Source organism: Ahaetulla prasina, chromosome 1 (assembly GCF_028640845.1).
Source record: "Ahaetulla prasina isolate Xishuangbanna chromosome 1, ASM2864084v1, whole genome shotgun sequence".
Taxonomy (NCBI): Eukaryota; Metazoa; Chordata; class Lepidosauria; order Squamata; family Colubridae; genus Ahaetulla; species Ahaetulla prasina.
In genome coordinates, this window is record NC_080539.1 from 20,014,321 (window position 1) to 20,032,681 (window position 18,361).

At 44.8% G+C, this 18,361-nt stretch overlaps 1 protein-coding gene across 3 annotated transcripts in view; it reads right to left on the minus strand.

Moving 5' to 3' along the window:
* Positions 1 to 18,361, minus strand: part of GTF2IRD1 (GTF2I repeat domain containing 1) — a 161,206-nt gene continuing 142,845 nt past the window's right edge. For 2 of the 3 annotated variants that reach the window (XM_058164328.1, XM_058164330.1), the window contains 5 exons: positions 15,441 to 15,518; positions 12,497 to 12,689; positions 10,326 to 10,363; positions 7,437 to 7,576; positions 2 to 276 (listed from right to left, as the gene is read on the minus strand). In XM_058164328.1, coding sequence (XP_058020311.1) covers positions 208 to 276; positions 7,437 to 7,576; positions 10,326 to 10,363; positions 12,497 to 12,689; positions 15,441 to 15,518 — 518 coding nt within the window. In that variant the 3' untranslated portion in view covers positions 2 to 207. Of the gene's footprint in view, positions 277 to 7,436; positions 7,577 to 10,325; positions 10,364 to 12,496; positions 12,690 to 15,440; positions 15,519 to 18,361 lie in introns of all 3 variants that reach the window. The other variant, XM_058164327.1, reaches the window with a different exon arrangement.

Consider the following 18,361-nt stretch of genomic DNA (forward strand, 5'->3'; position numbering starts at 1 on the left):
TTAAAACATTTTTTTTTTCAGAGCAAGGCAACACTTCCTTTCTTTTTTTATTCAAAAAGGCCCTGGTGGCAGGAATATAGTGTAAAAATCATTGGAAAAACTAAAAGGCATTGTTACATATTGGAATATACACTTTGTACAAAAAAAATTACACATCACGAGCAGTTCTTTCTTTTTGTTTGAGGTTCGTCTGCAGAAGGTGAGGTCTCAATAATTCATAGGCCCCGGGATCTGAACGTTGAGACCCCCATAGTCCAACATGTACATCGGCCATTGCTGCAGGGAGAAAACAAAAAGAAAAAGGCATTACAAATGGTCTATCCAGAAGAATAAAGTTGAACAATCCAACATGGAGCAACTTCTGCCTTGAGTGAAGACTCTGCACATAGCTACATCTAAGGAAGCCTTGATTGTTATGGGTCGCTTGGAGTTTGGCTGAAAAATCATTCCAGATTTTTTTTTAAATCATATGTTGTTATATACAACTGGGATTGCTTAAAATAACTCCCTCCCCAAAATTAATCAGTTGAACTGCCTTATTCTGCCCTGTTTATTTATTTAATCTATATGGCCACCTATCTTATGGATGTGGCTCTAACATGTTAAAAAAAATACCAAAAAACCCCTAATATCAATGACACATGAAAAACTTATAATCATTACTGATAAGAAACTCAAACATCTTATTGAGCCGAGGTGGCGCAGTGGTTAGAATGCAGCATTACAGGCTAATTCACTCCTCACTGCCAGCAGTTTGATCCTGACCAGCTCAAGGTTGATTCAGCCTTCCATCCTTCTGAGGTGGGTAAAATAAGGACCCAGATTGTTGGGGGCAATAGGCTGACTCTGTAAACTGCTTAGAGAGCGCTGTAAAGCACTATGAAGTGGTATATAAGTCTAAGTGCTATTGTCATTGTTATGTCATAAGCCATTTAACCTCCTAACACCCATGCCCTGGAGAACATCCAGGTCTTCAGTGCTTCTCCAAATCTAATCCTGGCAGGATGGTGTTCCAGAGGGCAAGTGCTGTGACAGAATTAGGTCCCAGGAGTTGGCATTCTTTAATTGAGTGGCCCCAAAGCGTGTCCGTCTTGTCTTACGTTCAGAATGATACACACCACCTACTTCCTGGGAAGCCGTCAGGTGAAGAGATGCAGATGTCATGCACTCCTTTTAAGGGGTTTTACATGGCTTCTACTAGCTCTCTTGGAGGGTGTGATGGAATGTTGTTCAGATTCCCAGGAGGGGGAGGGACTGCATTCCACAGAAGCAAGAGACAATGCAGTTTAGATAGTTTGTGGGAGAGAAAGAGAGTGAAGACAACTCCTCCCTGATAGCTCCCAGACCTATGGTATGTATTATATGTTTCATGGTGCAAGTAGTCCGATTTAGTTTAATCATATTTCTGTCTATTGGTGAGGAACAATAAAGGAAACTGCTCAGAAGAATTTCAATGCGCATTTCTTGGTTTTTGGAGCCTGCCGGAAGGGATGGTCTCTCTAATTTTTACACTGTTTTTTGTAACCCTCAGTGTTGTTTTTACCTGTCTTAATCACCAGGGGGAAATATATAACTTGTTCTATTTGGAACGCATCAAATATAAGTAGGCATTGATCCTACCGTAGGTAATGTAGATTATACCCATCTCAGTTTCAGATTTGTTCTAAATCCAACTGTGTTTTGCTTTCTGCTCTAACTACTGGAATTCCACTTTTCATACATTTCTTAATGTACAATATGTGCATTTTAAGTTTTGATGCTGATCTGCTTTGCAGCATTGTCTACAAAGAGGCGGTCAAAAAAAGTCAAGATAGCAACTGTACATAGGTAGTCCTCGATTTACAACAGTTCATTTAGTGACCGAAGTTACAAAGGCACTGAAAAAAGTGACTTATGACCATTTTTCACAGATGCAATCTTTCCAGCGTCCCCATGATCACGTGATCAGAATTCAGTTACTTGGCAACCGGTTCAGCTTTATGATGGTTGCAGTGTCCCGGGGTCATGTGATCATCTTTTGCGACCTTCTGGCAAGCAAAGTCAATGGGGAAGCCAGATTCACTTAACAACCAGGTTACTAACCTAACAACTGTCAAAAAAAAAAAGTCAAAAAGAGGGCTGTGAAAATATCTACAGACCTCTCACATCCTGGACATAAATTGTTTCAACTTCTACCCTCAAAAAGATGCTATAGGGCACTGTACACCAGAACAACTAGACACAAGAACAGTTTTCCCCCGAAGGCCATCACTCTGCTAAACAACTAATTCCCACAACAGTCAAATAATTTACTAAGACTGTATTACTGTTATTTTTCTCTTCCTTGCTAGTATCTATCTCTTCCCACTTATTACTATCGTGTTTCCCCGAAAATAGGACATGTCCCAAAAATAAGACCAATCCTGATTTTTGGGGTGGGCGTAAATATACACCCTCCCCTGAAAATAAGCCCTAGTGACGGGGTGGGTGTGGCCAGCACAGGAGGCAGCCCTTCCCTTCCACGGTCATCTCAGGGCTTCTCAGCCCCTTAATTGGATCAGCCGAGCCGCTCAGGCCGCCATTCATAGCTGATTCACGGGTGCCACTCTGGCCGGTGCCTCCAGCAACCGCAGCCGCTTTTGCCATCAATTGCGGCCACTTTTGCAACAGGAGGCCAAGCGATGTGCCCCATGTACCGGCGTTCCGAAGGGCACTGTAGCAGCAGCTATCCACAATTTTTTTACCCTTATTTCATCCCAATCGTACTGGGCTATGGGGGTCGAGACAAAATAAGAGTTTAAAAATTGTGGATAGCTGCTGCTATTCTTTGGAAGGCTGGCGCAAGCCGCAAATCTCCTGCTGCAGAAGTGGCTGTGCCCGAGGAGCGCTTCTGCGAGAGAAGGCAAAGGGGAAGCGATCGCTTGCAAACTCCTGCCCTGCTCCCGCCTCTCCACTGGGCGACTCCCGGCAGCCCCAGAGGCCCAAAGCCTGCACCCGCCCGGCTCCCTTTTTGCAATGCCCTTTATCGAGAGTGGTGGCAGGTGGGGTGGAGGAGAAGCAAGATGCATGGAGCAAGACAGGGCTCTCTCTTCTTGCCGTCTCTCTCCCCCCAAATTCCAAATTGGATGCAATTTGGAAGTGGCGGGTGAGTAGAGGTGGAGCCAGAGAGACCCGAGATGTGCGTCTTACCTGCCTTGCAGCTCTGTCGCATGTCTCGCTGTTGTCTGTAGGCAAATATTTTGTAGGGTAAAAAAACCCTTCTCGAACTTGCAAGAAGTTTGGTTTTACCCTACAACATATTTGCTTGCAGACAATGGCGAGACACATGACAGAGCTGCAAGGCAGGTAAGATGCACATCTAGTGTCTCCCTGGCCCCACCTGTTGTGTCTTGCCTGCCCTCAGAGCAGCCGGGGCCTTCTTATCTGCTCCCGAACACGGAGGAATGTATGCCTCCCGGCCCCAGTCCTGGCTCCATGCCCAGACAAACTGCAGAAGAAGGAGCATCCCCCGGCCCCAGCCCTGGCTCCATGCCCAGGCAAACGGAGCAGCTAGACCCCTCCCCCTCCTCCACAGCATGTGAGCCTGAGGAGGGTTTATTACCAACAGCTGATTGGAGTGACCCTCGCATCAAAAGATTGGATAGGCGGAGGCAACAGAAGGAAGGGAGGGGCAGGCCTTAATGAGTGCTGAGTCATGGAGCCACACCCCATGGCCTATATAAAGGATCTGCTTTCTGGCAGTCTCTGAGTCAGGCAAAGTCGAACTTATCTTGCTGAAGTCACTTACTGGTCTCCTGCCTGCTCTGAGGACTTTGCTAGGACTTTGGGCAGAGCTGCAGAGGCAAGCCTGATTCGGATTTCCCTGACCTGGCCGTCAGCGGAGGAGTGGGACACGACACCACCTCTCCCTACCTGCCACCCCCAAATTGCATCCAATTTGGGCTGGGGCAGGAAGCCCTGCCATGCCCGGCAAGAGGGGGAGAAGAGCCGGCAAGAAGAGCCCTGTCATGCTCCATGTGTCTTGCTTCTCCCCCGCCATAACATGTACAAAGTTACAGTACCATTGGGGCGCATGCAGCTGTCTTACCTGCCTTGCATCTCTGTTGCGTGTTTCGCTGTTGTCTGCAGGCAAACATGTAGGGTAGACAAACATGTAGGGTAACATGTAGAGTAAAAAAAACTTCACAAGTTCAATCAAATTTCTCAAACTCGCGAGGTTTGGTTTTATCCTACTGCAGACAAAGGCAAGACACATGACAGAGCTGCAAGCCAGATAAGACTCGTGTCTCCCCGGCTCCTGGTGAGGGGGAGGAGAAGAGATGGCAAAAGGAGCGAGCCCCATCTCACTCCACGCATCTTGCTTCTCCCCTGCCCCATATGCCACCTGTTGTGGCTCCAGCCCCCGAACCTGGCCCCATGCCCGAAAGTGACTCTGAGAGTGAGGGGGAAGGGCCGGTAAGTCTTACTTCAGGAGCACTGATTTCTTTGGCCCGGCTCCAGGAGCAAGAACCAGGCCAGTCGGAGGATGTAATGAGGCCGACATCCCCTGATTCCTCCCTTCCTCAGGCTACGCTTACAGATGCAGCTGATAACCATACTAATCAAGCCTGGACCGACCCGCGCTTCAGAAGATTAGAGAGGCGGCGTCATCAAAGAGAATCCACAGGATATATAAGGAGTTTTGGGACTGCTCTCACTTCTACAGGAAGCAAATTAGCTGAACCGTGTCGAAGTGAGCTGAAGTCTTAATCTGTTTGAACTTTTTGGCAGGCAGCTGCGTTTTCTCGGCCAGGACTGATAGGAGCCATGTAACCACTGGGTGTAGGCCAGCTCGTTACTCCAAAGTGAGGACGGAGACAGAACACCACCCCCCTTGATAAACAGCCGGGTGCTGTGGAAAAGGGAGCTGGCGGGCACAGGCTTTGGGCATCTGGGGCTGCCGTGGGTTGCCTGGTGGAGAGGCGGGAGCGGAGTGGGAGTTTTCAGGCGAGGGGGATGGATGGAGGGATGGATGGGAGGCAGGTGAGTACCAAGAACACCAGGGAGATTCCCACCTTTGGTTGCCCCAGCGAACAGCTGACGAGCGGTTGTGTTGCGCTGCCACAGCAGTGCAACACAGCAGCAGCCATGAGGTGGCCCCTCTCGCCACCTCCTGCACCCCCAAAATAATAAGACCCCCCCGATAATATTTCGGGGTTCAAAAAAAATATAAGACAGGGTCTTATTTTCAGGAAAACACGGCATAACTATGTTGCTTGTATCTTTCAATTTATATTGTTTTTATTTGTTTCCTAGTAAGATTTGAAAGTGTATTAGTAACCTTGACTATCACTAAGTGTTGTATCTTTTTCTTCTTGATGAATGTATTTTATTCTCCTTATGTACACTGAGAGCATATACACCAAAGACAAAGTCCTTGTGTGTCCAATTACACTTGGCCAATAAAGAATTCTATTCTATTCTAACTGCAGTGATTCACTTAACAAATGTGGCACAAAAAATCGTAAAATGGGACAAAACTCACTTAAAAATGGAGAAGAATGGAGAATCTCCATAGACATTCACTTAACAAATTTCTCACTTAACAACCTAAATTCTGGTATCAATTGTGGTTGTAAGTCGAGGACTACTGTATAAAAAACTGGGCAGGGCCTTGGCAGGCACCGGCTATCAGGTCTTCTGGTTTCTGGCACGCATGTGCGTGCGAAGACCAGCTGGCCAGCATGCATGTGCGTGCTGGAAACCAGAAGAGCAGCCCACCCCCACCGTGTGCATGCACGCGGGGGATGCTCTTCCGGTTTCTGGCACATGTGCACATGTGCTCCCATTGCAGCACTCTGTGCCAAAATGGTTTGTCAACACTGTACTATAGGAATATTTGCTTTGTGGAGTATACCTTCTGCAAGGTCAACCTTCCTACTGGAGCCCCACCCACGCTGGCTGGTAGGAACAGCTGTGCCTTCTCTGGTAACCGAAGAAGGTACAACCTTGGGCCTCTCAGAATATGCTTTTCAAATTAGCACTCGCTTGGATTGAAGTTTTACATCCACACCAGCATCTGCTCACAGGGGTTATCTGAATATTAGACAAGAAGGGGAGGGAGCTATCCTGTTTCCCCAAAAATAAGACCCAACCGGAAAATAAGACCTAGAATGATTTTTCAGGATGCTCATAATATAAACCCTACCCCAAAAATAAGCTCCAGTTAAGATCATCAACAGACGGAGGCGTTTAGTCCTGTATTTCCCCCAAAATAAGACCTAACCAGAAAATAAATCATAATCCATCTTTTGGAGCAAAAATTAATATAAGACTCGGTCTTATTTTGGGGGAAACATGGTAGGTGCTCCTATTTTAGTTGGATAATTAGCTCTCTCTCCCCCTGCAGTAGCAAACAGCCAAGAAGACAGGAAGAGGGAACTTAACCTCAGTTCATCCTTGGGTTTTGTTCCTCTTAATAACAAAATCAGATCAGCTCAGAAGAAATTTGGCTCTAGCCAGTGATCTCCACTGCGATGGAGGACATCTTTCCACAAGTAACGTCCAAGTAAGAAGCAGAAGCCAGTTTGGTCAGCTTTTCTGTGTGAAATGAGGATGGATGTTTTGTTCTGGTCCTTATTATATTTTTGATGTTTACTACTGTGTACTTAGCACTGCAGGATATAAGTCCTTTTCATAAGATAAAGAACCCTCTATGCCAGGAAGTTAGTTTCTCAGGAAAACATTTGCCCTTAACTTCTTACTGAGGTGCTAGTTTTCTTCATGCAGGAGTGTTATCAGACAAATCTTTCACAAATGAAGGCAGCTATATGTGTCCCAGCATAAAGTTGCTGGACCTAATCTGGGTTGGTCACGGGGAGCAGAGGTTTAATCTTCTGAGCTTTTGGACTCATGCTGGAGCCCATCCTCAGGGAACCTCTCTTCATCTGAACACTGGGAAGACTAAACCTCTGGTCCCCGGTGATCGACCCAGATGGGATCCTGCAGATGAATCCCTGCCTGCAATCGCAATTCATATAGTTTAGACCAGGCGTGTCAAACTCAACATTTGCAGGCCGGATCCGTCCTATGGGGTGCTTAGATTTGGCCTGGAAGGACTGGACTGCAGTGCCTCTGCCAGCGAAACAGAGCTCAGGAGAGACGTGCATGGCCCTCCCGAGCTCTGTTTTCGCTGGCAGAGGGTTGCAGGAGGGCGTCACAGCCAAAAATGGAGCTCAGGAACTTGTTTTCGCTGGTCGAGCGCTAGGCCGCAACAGGTGCCCCCAACATGAGTGATGTCGAGCTGGCCATGCCCACCCTGGCTGTGCCCCTCCCACCCACCCCCGAGGTCAAACACAACCCTGATGCGGCCCTCAATGAAATAGAGTTTGACACCCCTGGTTTAGAAAATATACCATAGTTCAGGCGCAGACTGAGGCCTTCCTCCCTCAAAATCAAGCTGCACTGGTTATATTTACCACAAGTGAGATTTGATTGGTTGATGAGGTGGACTCTAGATTTGACGAGGAGGATGACGACGACGATGACGAGGAGGAAGAGACAGAATTCCCTTCTGAGATCCTCTTCCGCTTCCGTTTAGGAACAATGCTGTTGTTTTCTAGTGGCATTCAAAAGAGAACAAGAGTTTTCACTGGGGTGATTCTTCTTCGTCTCTAACGTCTTCTCCATCAATGTAATGGACAAACCTCCAGAACATTAGCTATGGAGAAGTGGAGTGCTAGAGCAGGAGTTAGGAATCCCTCTCCTCTACTTCAACCCATACAGTAGTGGCCAAAATTGTGGAAACCTTTTGGGAAAAACATATTTTTTGAGGTTTGATGGCTAATAATGCCACTCATATTCCATTGCTGGAATGGTCTGGGAATAGCATAGACCTTAACCCAATTAAAAATCTATGGAGCTGACTAAAGAAACTTTTTAGTCAGAAGCAACCCAGCAATAAAACCCAGCTAATAGAAGCAATCATTCAATCTTGATTTCACATTAGAACAGCTGTAGAACTAACAGACTTGGTTCACTCCATGGGAAGACATTGTAAGGCCATAATTCATGCTAAAGGTTACCCAACTAAGTATTAACTGACATGGTGATAATTTTTGTATAACTCGTTTCACTTTTCTTCTTTATAACTACTATTTTAATAGCAAATCCTTCATAAAAGTTATTGCATTACATTCTTAATTAAATTATTTTTCCATTGATATATAATTTTATGGTACTACTTCAGGGGTGAAATGCTACCAGATTGGACCGGATCGCGCAATCCGGTAGCGATCGCGGCCGGTAGTTCGGCGATCCGGTAGCCATAGTGGAGGCACTCGCCTGGGTGTCATTACTTCCTGGTTTTAACCAGGAAGTAATGTGTTTTTTACCTTCTGTGCATGCGCAGAAGGTTTTGCGCATGCACAGAAGGTCTGTGCGGTGCGTGCACTCCTGAGCTGGTAAGGAGGGTAAGTAGATTTTACCCCTGTAATACTCCAAAACAAAGTGGTGTTATTAGCTAGTTTCAGAAAATACACTTTTCCCAAAAGATTTCCACAATTTTAGCCACACTGTACATTCCTCAGAGCAGCAATACAGTACTTAGATGAGGCTACCCTAACCAGCTACTATACCTTCCGGATACATGGAATTGCAGCTTCCAGAATTCATAAGTCATTTGGTTCAGGAATGATGGGAGCTGAACATGAGGTTGGAGACGGCTATCTGGGATTTTGGCCTCTTTTTGGCCATAATGACTGCAAATGTCTGAGACATCCCAGCCCCATATGCCAGTTGTCCCCATGATGGCGCTGGGCATTGCCCACTCCCACAACTTCTGCTGCGGGCTCATGGGAGTTGTAGTCCAATGCTTCTGAAAGCAAGAGGATGGGGAAAGCAGCCAAGAAGGTGCTCTCAGATTCTTTGTGGTTTACTGTATTGCTACGAGCTGAATACAGTGGCCTCAATTATGGATTGTGCAAATGTAGAAAATGGATTGGGTCAATAACCAAGTTAAGTAGCTTGGTTGAACTGAATTGCCAATGACCTACTGCCTTCTCTCTGGCTGAGTTCATATAACGCACTTAACTTGATTACTGGCTTAATCTGCTTTTGCAGATTATATTAAACCATGAACTACATGAATAGGTTGGGTTTCTGCAAAAACGTAACTAAAAAAAAAAATCTAACCAAGGTTGAAGCTAATTAAGCTTAGTCAATTCTGCAAATGCAACTGCTGTCTAATTCAATCTTTTTGCAAAGATCCACAAAAGGAAGGAAGGACTTGTTTCTCTTGGATACAAGCCTGTAATCTAATCAGAATTATTCCCAAGCAGATGGCCGACATTGGAGTAGCGTTTTGTCCTGATTTCCAGAAAACAGTCCTCTGTCTAAAGATCTGCCCAAGTCAAGCCAGCTATAAAGATAACATTTAAGATTAAAGCAGAAGAAACAGGAAAAAAGCAGACATCTGCAGAGAAAGTTTTTAATTTTTTTTAAGTCCATTATTTCCCGCTAGACATGTCCATATACAAACCAGGGTCTACTTGTGTTCAGTTTTGTTTTAGATCAAAGTGGAATTCATCCTGTAAATCTTTACATTTTCTAAACCTCCCCATTGAGGCTAGAGTAGCTTTAGGAATGGGAGAAATTAGGAGCAAAAAGGCAGCTCAAGAGGGAAGAGTTAAAAATTTGTTCTTGTCTTACCTGCCCCCCTCCCTCGCCTGGACCTTTCCTTCCAAATTAAGCAGCCAACTTATGAAAAATCATTCAAATCTGAAATGTTTCCACTCCTAAGGATTGTCTGCCTTAGACACTAATCAGACATTAATGCAGAAGAATTGTATATCATTCCACGAGTATAACAAAAAAGGTGATAAGCACAATATAGGCCCATTAAAAATGGATTAAATTTCATGGGAGTTCACACGGTTGGAATACAAAGGTCATTCAAGATGTGGCTTATCTTTCTATTTTTTGTTTGTTTTTTTGTTTTTCTTAAAAAAAATCAAGAGACAGTGGCCATCGTGTCATGGTATTATGGGTGCCTTATGAACATGCAAGCCTTACATCATTCGCCCTCATTTTAAGCAGATATTACTATTTTAGAGATGCTGCAGAAATGAAATCGGTTATTTTCACTCCCCTTGCCCTGTCCAGGGTACTGGAGCTGCTTCCTTCTATGAATAACCCCCAGATCTTTTAAGTATCTCACTGAAAGCTTCCTGAAATGTGGACCGATCTTGGATAATTTAAAAAGAATCACAAGGTTCCTTTTGCATGGCTATGAAGAGGGACAAATCCCCTTTCAAAAGAGGTATTTTTTTTAAAAAAAAAATCTCCTATCTGCTTATTTTTCACCTTACCTGGTGGTTTGGCCTCAGGACCTACGTCTGCAAATGGCCTGCATGGAAAAAGAAAGATACACATGAGAGGGCATTTACAAATGAAGGTTGATACAGTGCTTAAAAATATCTCCACCAGCTACCGGCTAACACTGAAGTTCCAGATGACAAACAGGAATGCCTGGAGGTTTGGAAGTTTGTATGAAACATTTTTTTCCTAAATCAGAGTTATGCAACCAGAAGTCTAATGGTTCATTAGCTCTAGCTCTCTTCATTTCATTCGGTTCTGCCATTGATTTCAAAAACTTTTGCAAGAGATTAGTTCAGATTTTGGCTGGGAGATCTGTGCCCATCCTCTCTGCCGGCTGGTTAGGACACAGAGGAGGGAGTCAGGAAGAGAGACAAAAGGATACCATAGAGAAAAGGGCTGTTCCTGCCTACAGGTAGTCCTCAATCTATGACCATTTGTTTAACGACAATTCAAAGTTATGACAATACTGCAAAAAGTCCATCACAGCACCTTCACTATGATCCGAATTCAAGTGCTTGGCAACCAACATCTATTTATGACACCTGCCATGTCCACATCATCACCATTCATCATTTTCCCAGGAGGCTTCTGACAAGCAAAGTCAATGAGGGAAGCCAGATCTATTTAATGACCATGTGATTCTCTTAATGACCACAGCCATAAAATCAGGATGATTCACTTAATGATTCCATAGCTCAATCACAACAGCCTTAGTCCCTATTCTGGTTTATAAATTGAGAACTGTAGCCTGTAGCCTGACTCGGTTTCATTCATTGATAACTTAGCCCCATCTACCGTGTGGCCGCAAAAAAAATATACCTCTTGTCCAAAAAAGTTGGCCAAATATCTACTATAAAAAAAACCTCCCAATGATTCTAAAATTCCCATGCATTTGAAATTAAGCTAGGTTAACAAAATACAATTTTGTATCCCAAACAAATAAATCATACTACAGCTTAACACCTTAATAGGTTAAGATAATGTCTGGGTTTTCTACATGTTAGTCAAATCTAGTATGCTGTGCAAATCTAACCATTAAATACTCAGCAAGAGCAGAGTATTTAGTAGAATCAATGACCTGCGGAGGAGACAGGTTCAAGCAACGACTAGACAAAGATATGTCACTGAGCTTGCTTGTTTTCTCGCGGACGTTTCATTACCCAAACTAGGAAACTAGTGCTAGGACTAGCACTGATGGTGTTACATAGTTTGGATAATGAAACGCCTACAAGAAAACAATCAAGCTCAGAGAGCACCAAGGACCCCACATGTCAACCCTGAGCTACAAATAGTCTTCTTTAAAGAATGTCAGGGGCACTTTAGTTTGGATTGTTGCATTAAGCAGAAGATTGGTCTTTGGGCAGGGGAGGGAGGGGAGGGAGAATGGTTCCCTCCAACCAGGGGTGAAATCTACTTACCTTCCTTACCAGTTCGGAAGTGCATCCACTTACTGTGCATGCGCAAAACCTGCGTGTGCGCAGAAGGTAATGAACACGTTATTTCCTGGTTAAAACCAGGAAGTAACAACACTCAGGCGGGTGGGCGGAGCTTTGCTCCCCCATCGCTACTGGATCACCGAACCAGCTGCCAAGGTCACTACTGAATCACCTGATCCAGTAGAGGATTTCACCCCTGCCTTCAACTCTAAGATTCTGTGTGTGAGACACACTATTTGGGTAGCTTGGGTTAGCCTGGATAGCCCTAGCATTGGTAATATGCTGATGGTTCCAGATTCAGATCACAGTATTGAAACTGAAAGGAGTTTTAAGGAGCAGGCAATGGAAATAGACCTCAGAGAGCAACCTTTGGAGAGCACATACTGGTGCTCTATACTATGCTACCCTGAGCTAAATAGATAAATGGTCTGCTGATACAAAGGCAGATTTAAATATTAATCTTCTTACTTTTGCTAATGTAACCTTTGGCAAGTGTGTGGCATAGCAATCTCATAACTCTCTTTGGTGGGATTCCAGAAGCTGCTGTCTTGGAAGGTTCTGATTTGGTGGGGGTGGGTGGGGAGGTTGATCCAATAATTTATGTAGTTACATCTTAAAGCCAGCAGAGGGCACTGTGACCTTACAGATGGACTAAAACAGCATAGAAATAATTGCAATAAGTAAAATATATAAAATTAAAAGGAAGGTTGGGAATGGAATCCTACTGGAGCTGGCTAGTAATTGCCATCCGGATCCGGTCACGTGCTTTCAGAATCTTCTCTAGCCGATGGATGTCATAAGTATTGGGATTCCGAAACGGGATATCATCTGGCAAACCGGTCACTTCAATGGCATCAGGTGTGTCCCTGATCAGTTTGTAGGGTACCAGAACAGGTCGGTTCAGGCCTAAAGCTTCCCCTGAAACAAAAACAAAGAATTCCACTATCACATCACAAAAGAGAGGAAACCCGCCTTGCTTCTCAATCTTATTTGCAAATGTCTATGGAGATTCTCAGTCATCCAGCTCACGGTTATCCCAAAGGTGCTTTGTCAAGAGGCAGCTGGACTTTCTGGCTTTTTCTTTTTCTTTGAAGGTGTTTCGCTTCTCATCTAAGACGCTTCTTCAGAGCTGAAGAAGCTTCTTGGATGAGAAGGGAAACGTCTTCAAAGAAAAAGCCAGAAAGTCCAGCTGCCTCTTGACAAAGCACCTTTGGGACAATCTTATTCATAGTTTCCAGAATTTAAACTACAGATACAGGTAGTCCTCAACTTACAACTGCAACGGAGCTCAAAATCTCTGTGGCTAAGCAGCACAGTTGTTAAGTGAGTTGCAGCCTTTTATGACCTTTCTGCTACAGTTAAACGAATCACTGTGATTGTTAAGAGAATCATGCTATCGTTAATTGAATCTGGCTTCCCCCATTGACTTTCCTTGTCAGAAGCCGCTGGGAAGGATTACAAATGGTGATTGCATCATCCTGTGACATTTGTTAGTTGCAAAGTCGTGTCTGACCCATCGCGACCCCATGGACAGCATTCCTCCAGGCCTTCCTTTCCTCCACCATCCTCCGGAGTCCATTTAAGCTCACGCCTACTGCTTCAGTGACTCCATTCAGCCACCTCGTTCTCTGCTGTCCCTTTCTTCTTTTGCCCTCAATCTTTCCCAGCATTAGGCTCTTCTCCAGTGAGTCCTTCCTTCTCCTTAGGTGGCCAAAGTATTTACCCATCCTTCCGAGGTGGGTAAAATGTTTTTATCTTCAGGATCTGGCCTTCTAAAGAGCAGTCGGGGTCGATCTCCTCTAGGACTGACCTGTTTAATCGCTTTGCAGTCCAAGGGACTCGCAGGAGTCTTCTCCAGCACCAGAGTTCAAAGGCCTCAATTCTTTGGCGCTCAGCCTTTGTTATGGTCCTGCTTTCATAGCCATACATTGCAACCGGGAAAACCATAGCCTTGACTATATGCACTTTTGTTGGCAGGGTGATATCTCTGCTTTTTAGTACGCTGTCTAGATTTGCCATAGCTTTCATCCCCAGGAGCAAGCGTCTTTTAATTTCTTGGCTGCAGTCCCCATCTGTGGTGATCTTGGAGCCCAGGAAAATAAAATCTGTCACTACCTCCATTTCTTCCCCATCTATTTGCTAGGAATTGAGAGGGCCAGGAGTCTCTGATAATACAACAGTCATAAATACATGCCAGTTGCCAAGCACCTGAGCAGAGGGATCCTGAAACTGTCCTTAAGTGTGAAAACTGATCATGTTACTTTTTTCAATGCTGTTGTAACTTAGATCACTAAACAAATGGTTGTAAGTTGAGAACTACCTGTACGCTGAACCCTAAACTAACAGAATAGGTTGGGTTTCCATAAAATGCTAAAGTTGCAGATAACCATTGACCACGTTTAGGACGATTAAAGTTAAATGGATGGTGCCAAAGCATCCACTAGGTCAGGGGTGTCAAAACTCACATCGTCATGGCGGCGTCACATGATGTATTGGGATATTTTTCTCCCTTCACTAAACCAGGTGTGGGTGTGGGTGTGGGCATGGCCAGCACGTGACGCATCGGGGCCGTGGGCCGGGAGTTTGACAGCCCTGCATTAAGTCTTAAACTGAGCTGGTTAAGCACATTGCCAGAACACGGGATTTGAGAATTTGTTTTCAAATAAAGCAGGTCACAGCATTTGAACAAGAATTGTTTTGGGGAGGATGGAAGGCTTAAATCTGGCTTCTCCCCAGGTGTGTTTATAGAACACAACAAACCACTGAAAATGGCTGTTATTTGCAGGTAGTCCATGCTTAATGACTGCCTTATTTGAAGCTTGAAGCTACAAATGGTTAAAAAAACGAAACCCTCGACTTTGCAACCAATCCTCGCATTAACAGCCACTGGAGTGTTGCACAATCATGCAATCACGCGAGTTTTACAACCAACTTCCAACCAGCAGAGTGAATAGAGTGTGTGGAAGTGAAATTGCAAGTCGGGACCATGGGATGTCTCGCTTAACGACCATAGTGATTTGCTTTATAAAGGAAATGGGAAGTGATGCGATAGGTCCAGTGTGCTTTTTGCGATTTTTCACTTAGCAGCTGTAGCATTTAGCAACACAGTTGCCTATCCCGATTATGGTTGGTAAATGAGGACTACCTGTATATGATGAGCCGCGATGGCAGAGTGATTAGAATGCAGTACTGCAGGCTACTTCTGCTGGCTGCTTGCAATTTGGCAGATTGAATCTCACCAGGCTCAAGGTTGACTCAGCCTTCCATCCTTCCGAGGTGGGTAAAATGAGGACCCAGATTGTTGGGGGCAATATGCTGACTCTGTAAACAGCTTAGAGAGGGCTGTAAAACACTGTGAAGCAGTATATAAGTGCTATTGCTATGATTTGCACCGTGACTTTTGTTCATCGGGTTCAAGGCATTGGTAATAGCTTTCCACATCATTAGCTTTTGCATTTAAGTCTCAAAAGAGCCCTGTGGAATAGATGAAGCTGAGACCTAGCAACCATCCAGCCTATGATAGGGATCAAAGAACCAGAAATTCAGATTGAGAGATCTGCTTCTTTGCCTTTGAACCCTGGACCCAGAATTTCCAGCTGTGCTTTCACCACTGTTCCCCCAAACCTACAAGACAAGTCAAGCCCTACGCTCAAAATAAGAGCAACCTACCGTATTTTTCATTGAACAGCTCTTTCACTTGCTCTCGGAGAATCACCTTCTCACCCAACCGGTTTGCATCATCCTCATCTGCCAAGGAAGACAAAGCGATGCATTTAGTCACTCTTTCTTGTGGGTACTCCGAGAGAACCAGAATGGCGAAGCAGAAAAGACGTTGGACCAAGAGGTGGGGGAGTCCAAGTCTACTTTTACTCATGGAAAATTCACTGAATGAATGTGAGTCAATCATTCTTTCTCAGCCCTATTTATCCTACAGGGTTCTGGAGGTGAAAAATTGTGGGAGGAAAACATCTTCACTTGGATTGAGACAATTATACAAAGCAGGTATTGCAGGAGGATTTGGGGACATTCCTATGTTTCATTTTCTTAAATTTGAATTTAAATATAAATTTAGGATCACACACTACCATTTGTGGGTGTTTCCTGCCTCAAAACAGCAAGGAGAAAACCCGCCTTTGATTTTTCAGCAAGGCTGGTTTGAAGGTGGTTCTGGAAGTGTAGGTAGTCTTGGGTCTTGGACTGCCACAGATGGACTAGAACAGCGGTCACCAACTGGTGGTCTGGGGACCACTGGTAGTCCACGAGAAAATTTTGGTGGTCCACAGAAAAATTATTTGCATTTTTTTTATTGCACTAAATCAGGGGTCCTCAAACTACAGCCCCTGGGCTGGATATGTGCAATGAATGTTTGTGTTGCTGCAGAGAGTCTCCCCTTTCAGGTCTTCTTGTGTGGGTTGGCGGGGGGGGGATAAATTCCGACTTGGGGTCTGCTTCAGCCTCCTGGTGCAGGGCTTTGGGTGAAGGCTGGAGGGAAGTGCTGCTCATGCTGAAGAGCTGGAGGGCCTTGTTCCAGTGGGACAGCATCATGGCCTGGAACTGGCTGACCATCTCAGCCCATTGAGCCTCCAGGCACTGGTACCTGGCCTTGCACTCCAGCAGGTCTTCCCTCTGCTTGGAAAGCCTATGCTGATAGTCCTCAGTGAGGTGCTTCTGCTGAGCCTCCTTCTCGGTCAGATCCAATTTGAACTGAGCTGTTTTGCCAACTCTTTCTCGTGGTGGCTGCTTAGCTCCAGCAACTGCTTCCTGTTGGGTCCCTAAGGAGCCTGAGCGGGGAGGGGAGGAATGACTGGGAGGAGAGGGGTGAGTAGAGGCTGGCGAAGAGCCCCTCGATGTGAGTGACATTGAGCTGACCACACCTACCCAGTCACATGACCACCTAGCCACGCCCACCCAACTGCTCATTAGGCAAATCATATTAGTGGTCCATGGGATTTAAAAATATGAATTTAGTGGTCCCAGAGGTTGGTGACCCCTGGACTAGAAGGTCCTTCTCCAACCTGTGTCCTGAGCCTTTAGAATTCAGAACTCTCAGGCAGCATGTTAATTATGGATTTTGGGAGATGCAGTGTAGGCCCCTATGGAGGGCATCGTAGATAAATGTCTAGTCAATGAATAGGGAATTAACGAAACAAACTTCCTGACATTTATGAAAGAGGTCTGCTGACTATCGTGGGTGGTGCTCATTTCTGTTCCAAGGTCATTGAGCCAGCGCTGTCTGGAGACATTTCCGTGGTCATGTAGCCAGCATGATGTCACGGAGCACTGTTGCCTTCCCATCAAAGTGGTACCTATTTATCTACTTACATTTATTTGCATGCTTTCGAACTGCTAGTTTGATAGGAGCTGGGGCCAGGATGGGAGCTCACCCCATCAAGTGGTGCTTGGGTCTCGAACCTGGGCTGCCGGCTTTCCAGCCAAAAAGCCCAGTGTCTTAACCAATGAGCCACTGTGCGAACCTGCTTTAGGCAGGAAGAATGTAATTTAAGCTCCAGAGAAGCAACAATTTCAAACACCTTGAATGCAGCATCCAGACTTCTCATTGTGGACACCAGGTTGTTATTTAATGGGATTGAAGGGGAAAATCATTCCAGACATGGCTAGAGAATGATCGTGTTAAATCCATTGAATAAATGGAAGGAAATCAAGCAGCTTTTCTCAGAGTCCTGTGCACTAAGGGCCAGCATAATGCTGTCAAGGAGCAAGCATTCCACACCACCTGTTCAGATAGAAAAGAATATTTGTAGCTTGGGGTTGAACTGTCCTTGGTGCTTTCTGAGCTTGGTTGCTTTCACTTCATTTGGTTACCAAACTAGGTAACACTATCAATGCTACCTGCTAGCACTGATAATGTTACCTAGTTTGGTAATAAAACGTCTGCAAGAAAACCACCAAGCTCACACACAAACAGCCCCCAAGAGACTGCCTTATACCTTAAGCCAAAGATATCCAGTTCCTACAAAGACCAGCCAGCTCTGTGAGGGAAATCTTAGATCCGGCCTCCGCACATTAACATCCTTATCTTTGGGTGATGAATGTATTCTTGTAATATCCCAGAATTGGAGGGAACAATAAAACCAAGAAGGTTCAAGGCCCATTTTGGGTACCAGTTTTAGTATTTTCTCTTTGAACATTTTTTTTTCCTTAGCCTGCAAAAAAAGTATGGTGAGGCTAGAAAAAAAAAAAAAAAGTGAAGATGGCCAGGATAAAATCTAAATTGTATTTACTTTTTCCATTTAAGTTTATTTAAATGGGATTCTTATTCAAGTCTAATGAATCATCGACTTAATTAAGAACAATTAATATGATTACTCCCAGGGTGTTTCACACATTTTAATTAAAAATTAAAATTCAGTGGCAACTTTCAGGCAACTTCTGGGGATTACATCACAGAATCCCTTACAGAAGGACTAAATTGTTTGATATCCTGACTTCATTGCCCAACCAAATCTTTACTCAGTATGGAAAATCCACAGCTGCGACATTTCCAGAAGTCCAACTTTCTCCTTGAAGTCCTCCAAAAAACAAGAGCCCCCCCCCCCTCACCATTAGATCATTGGCTGTATTGCTGCAGT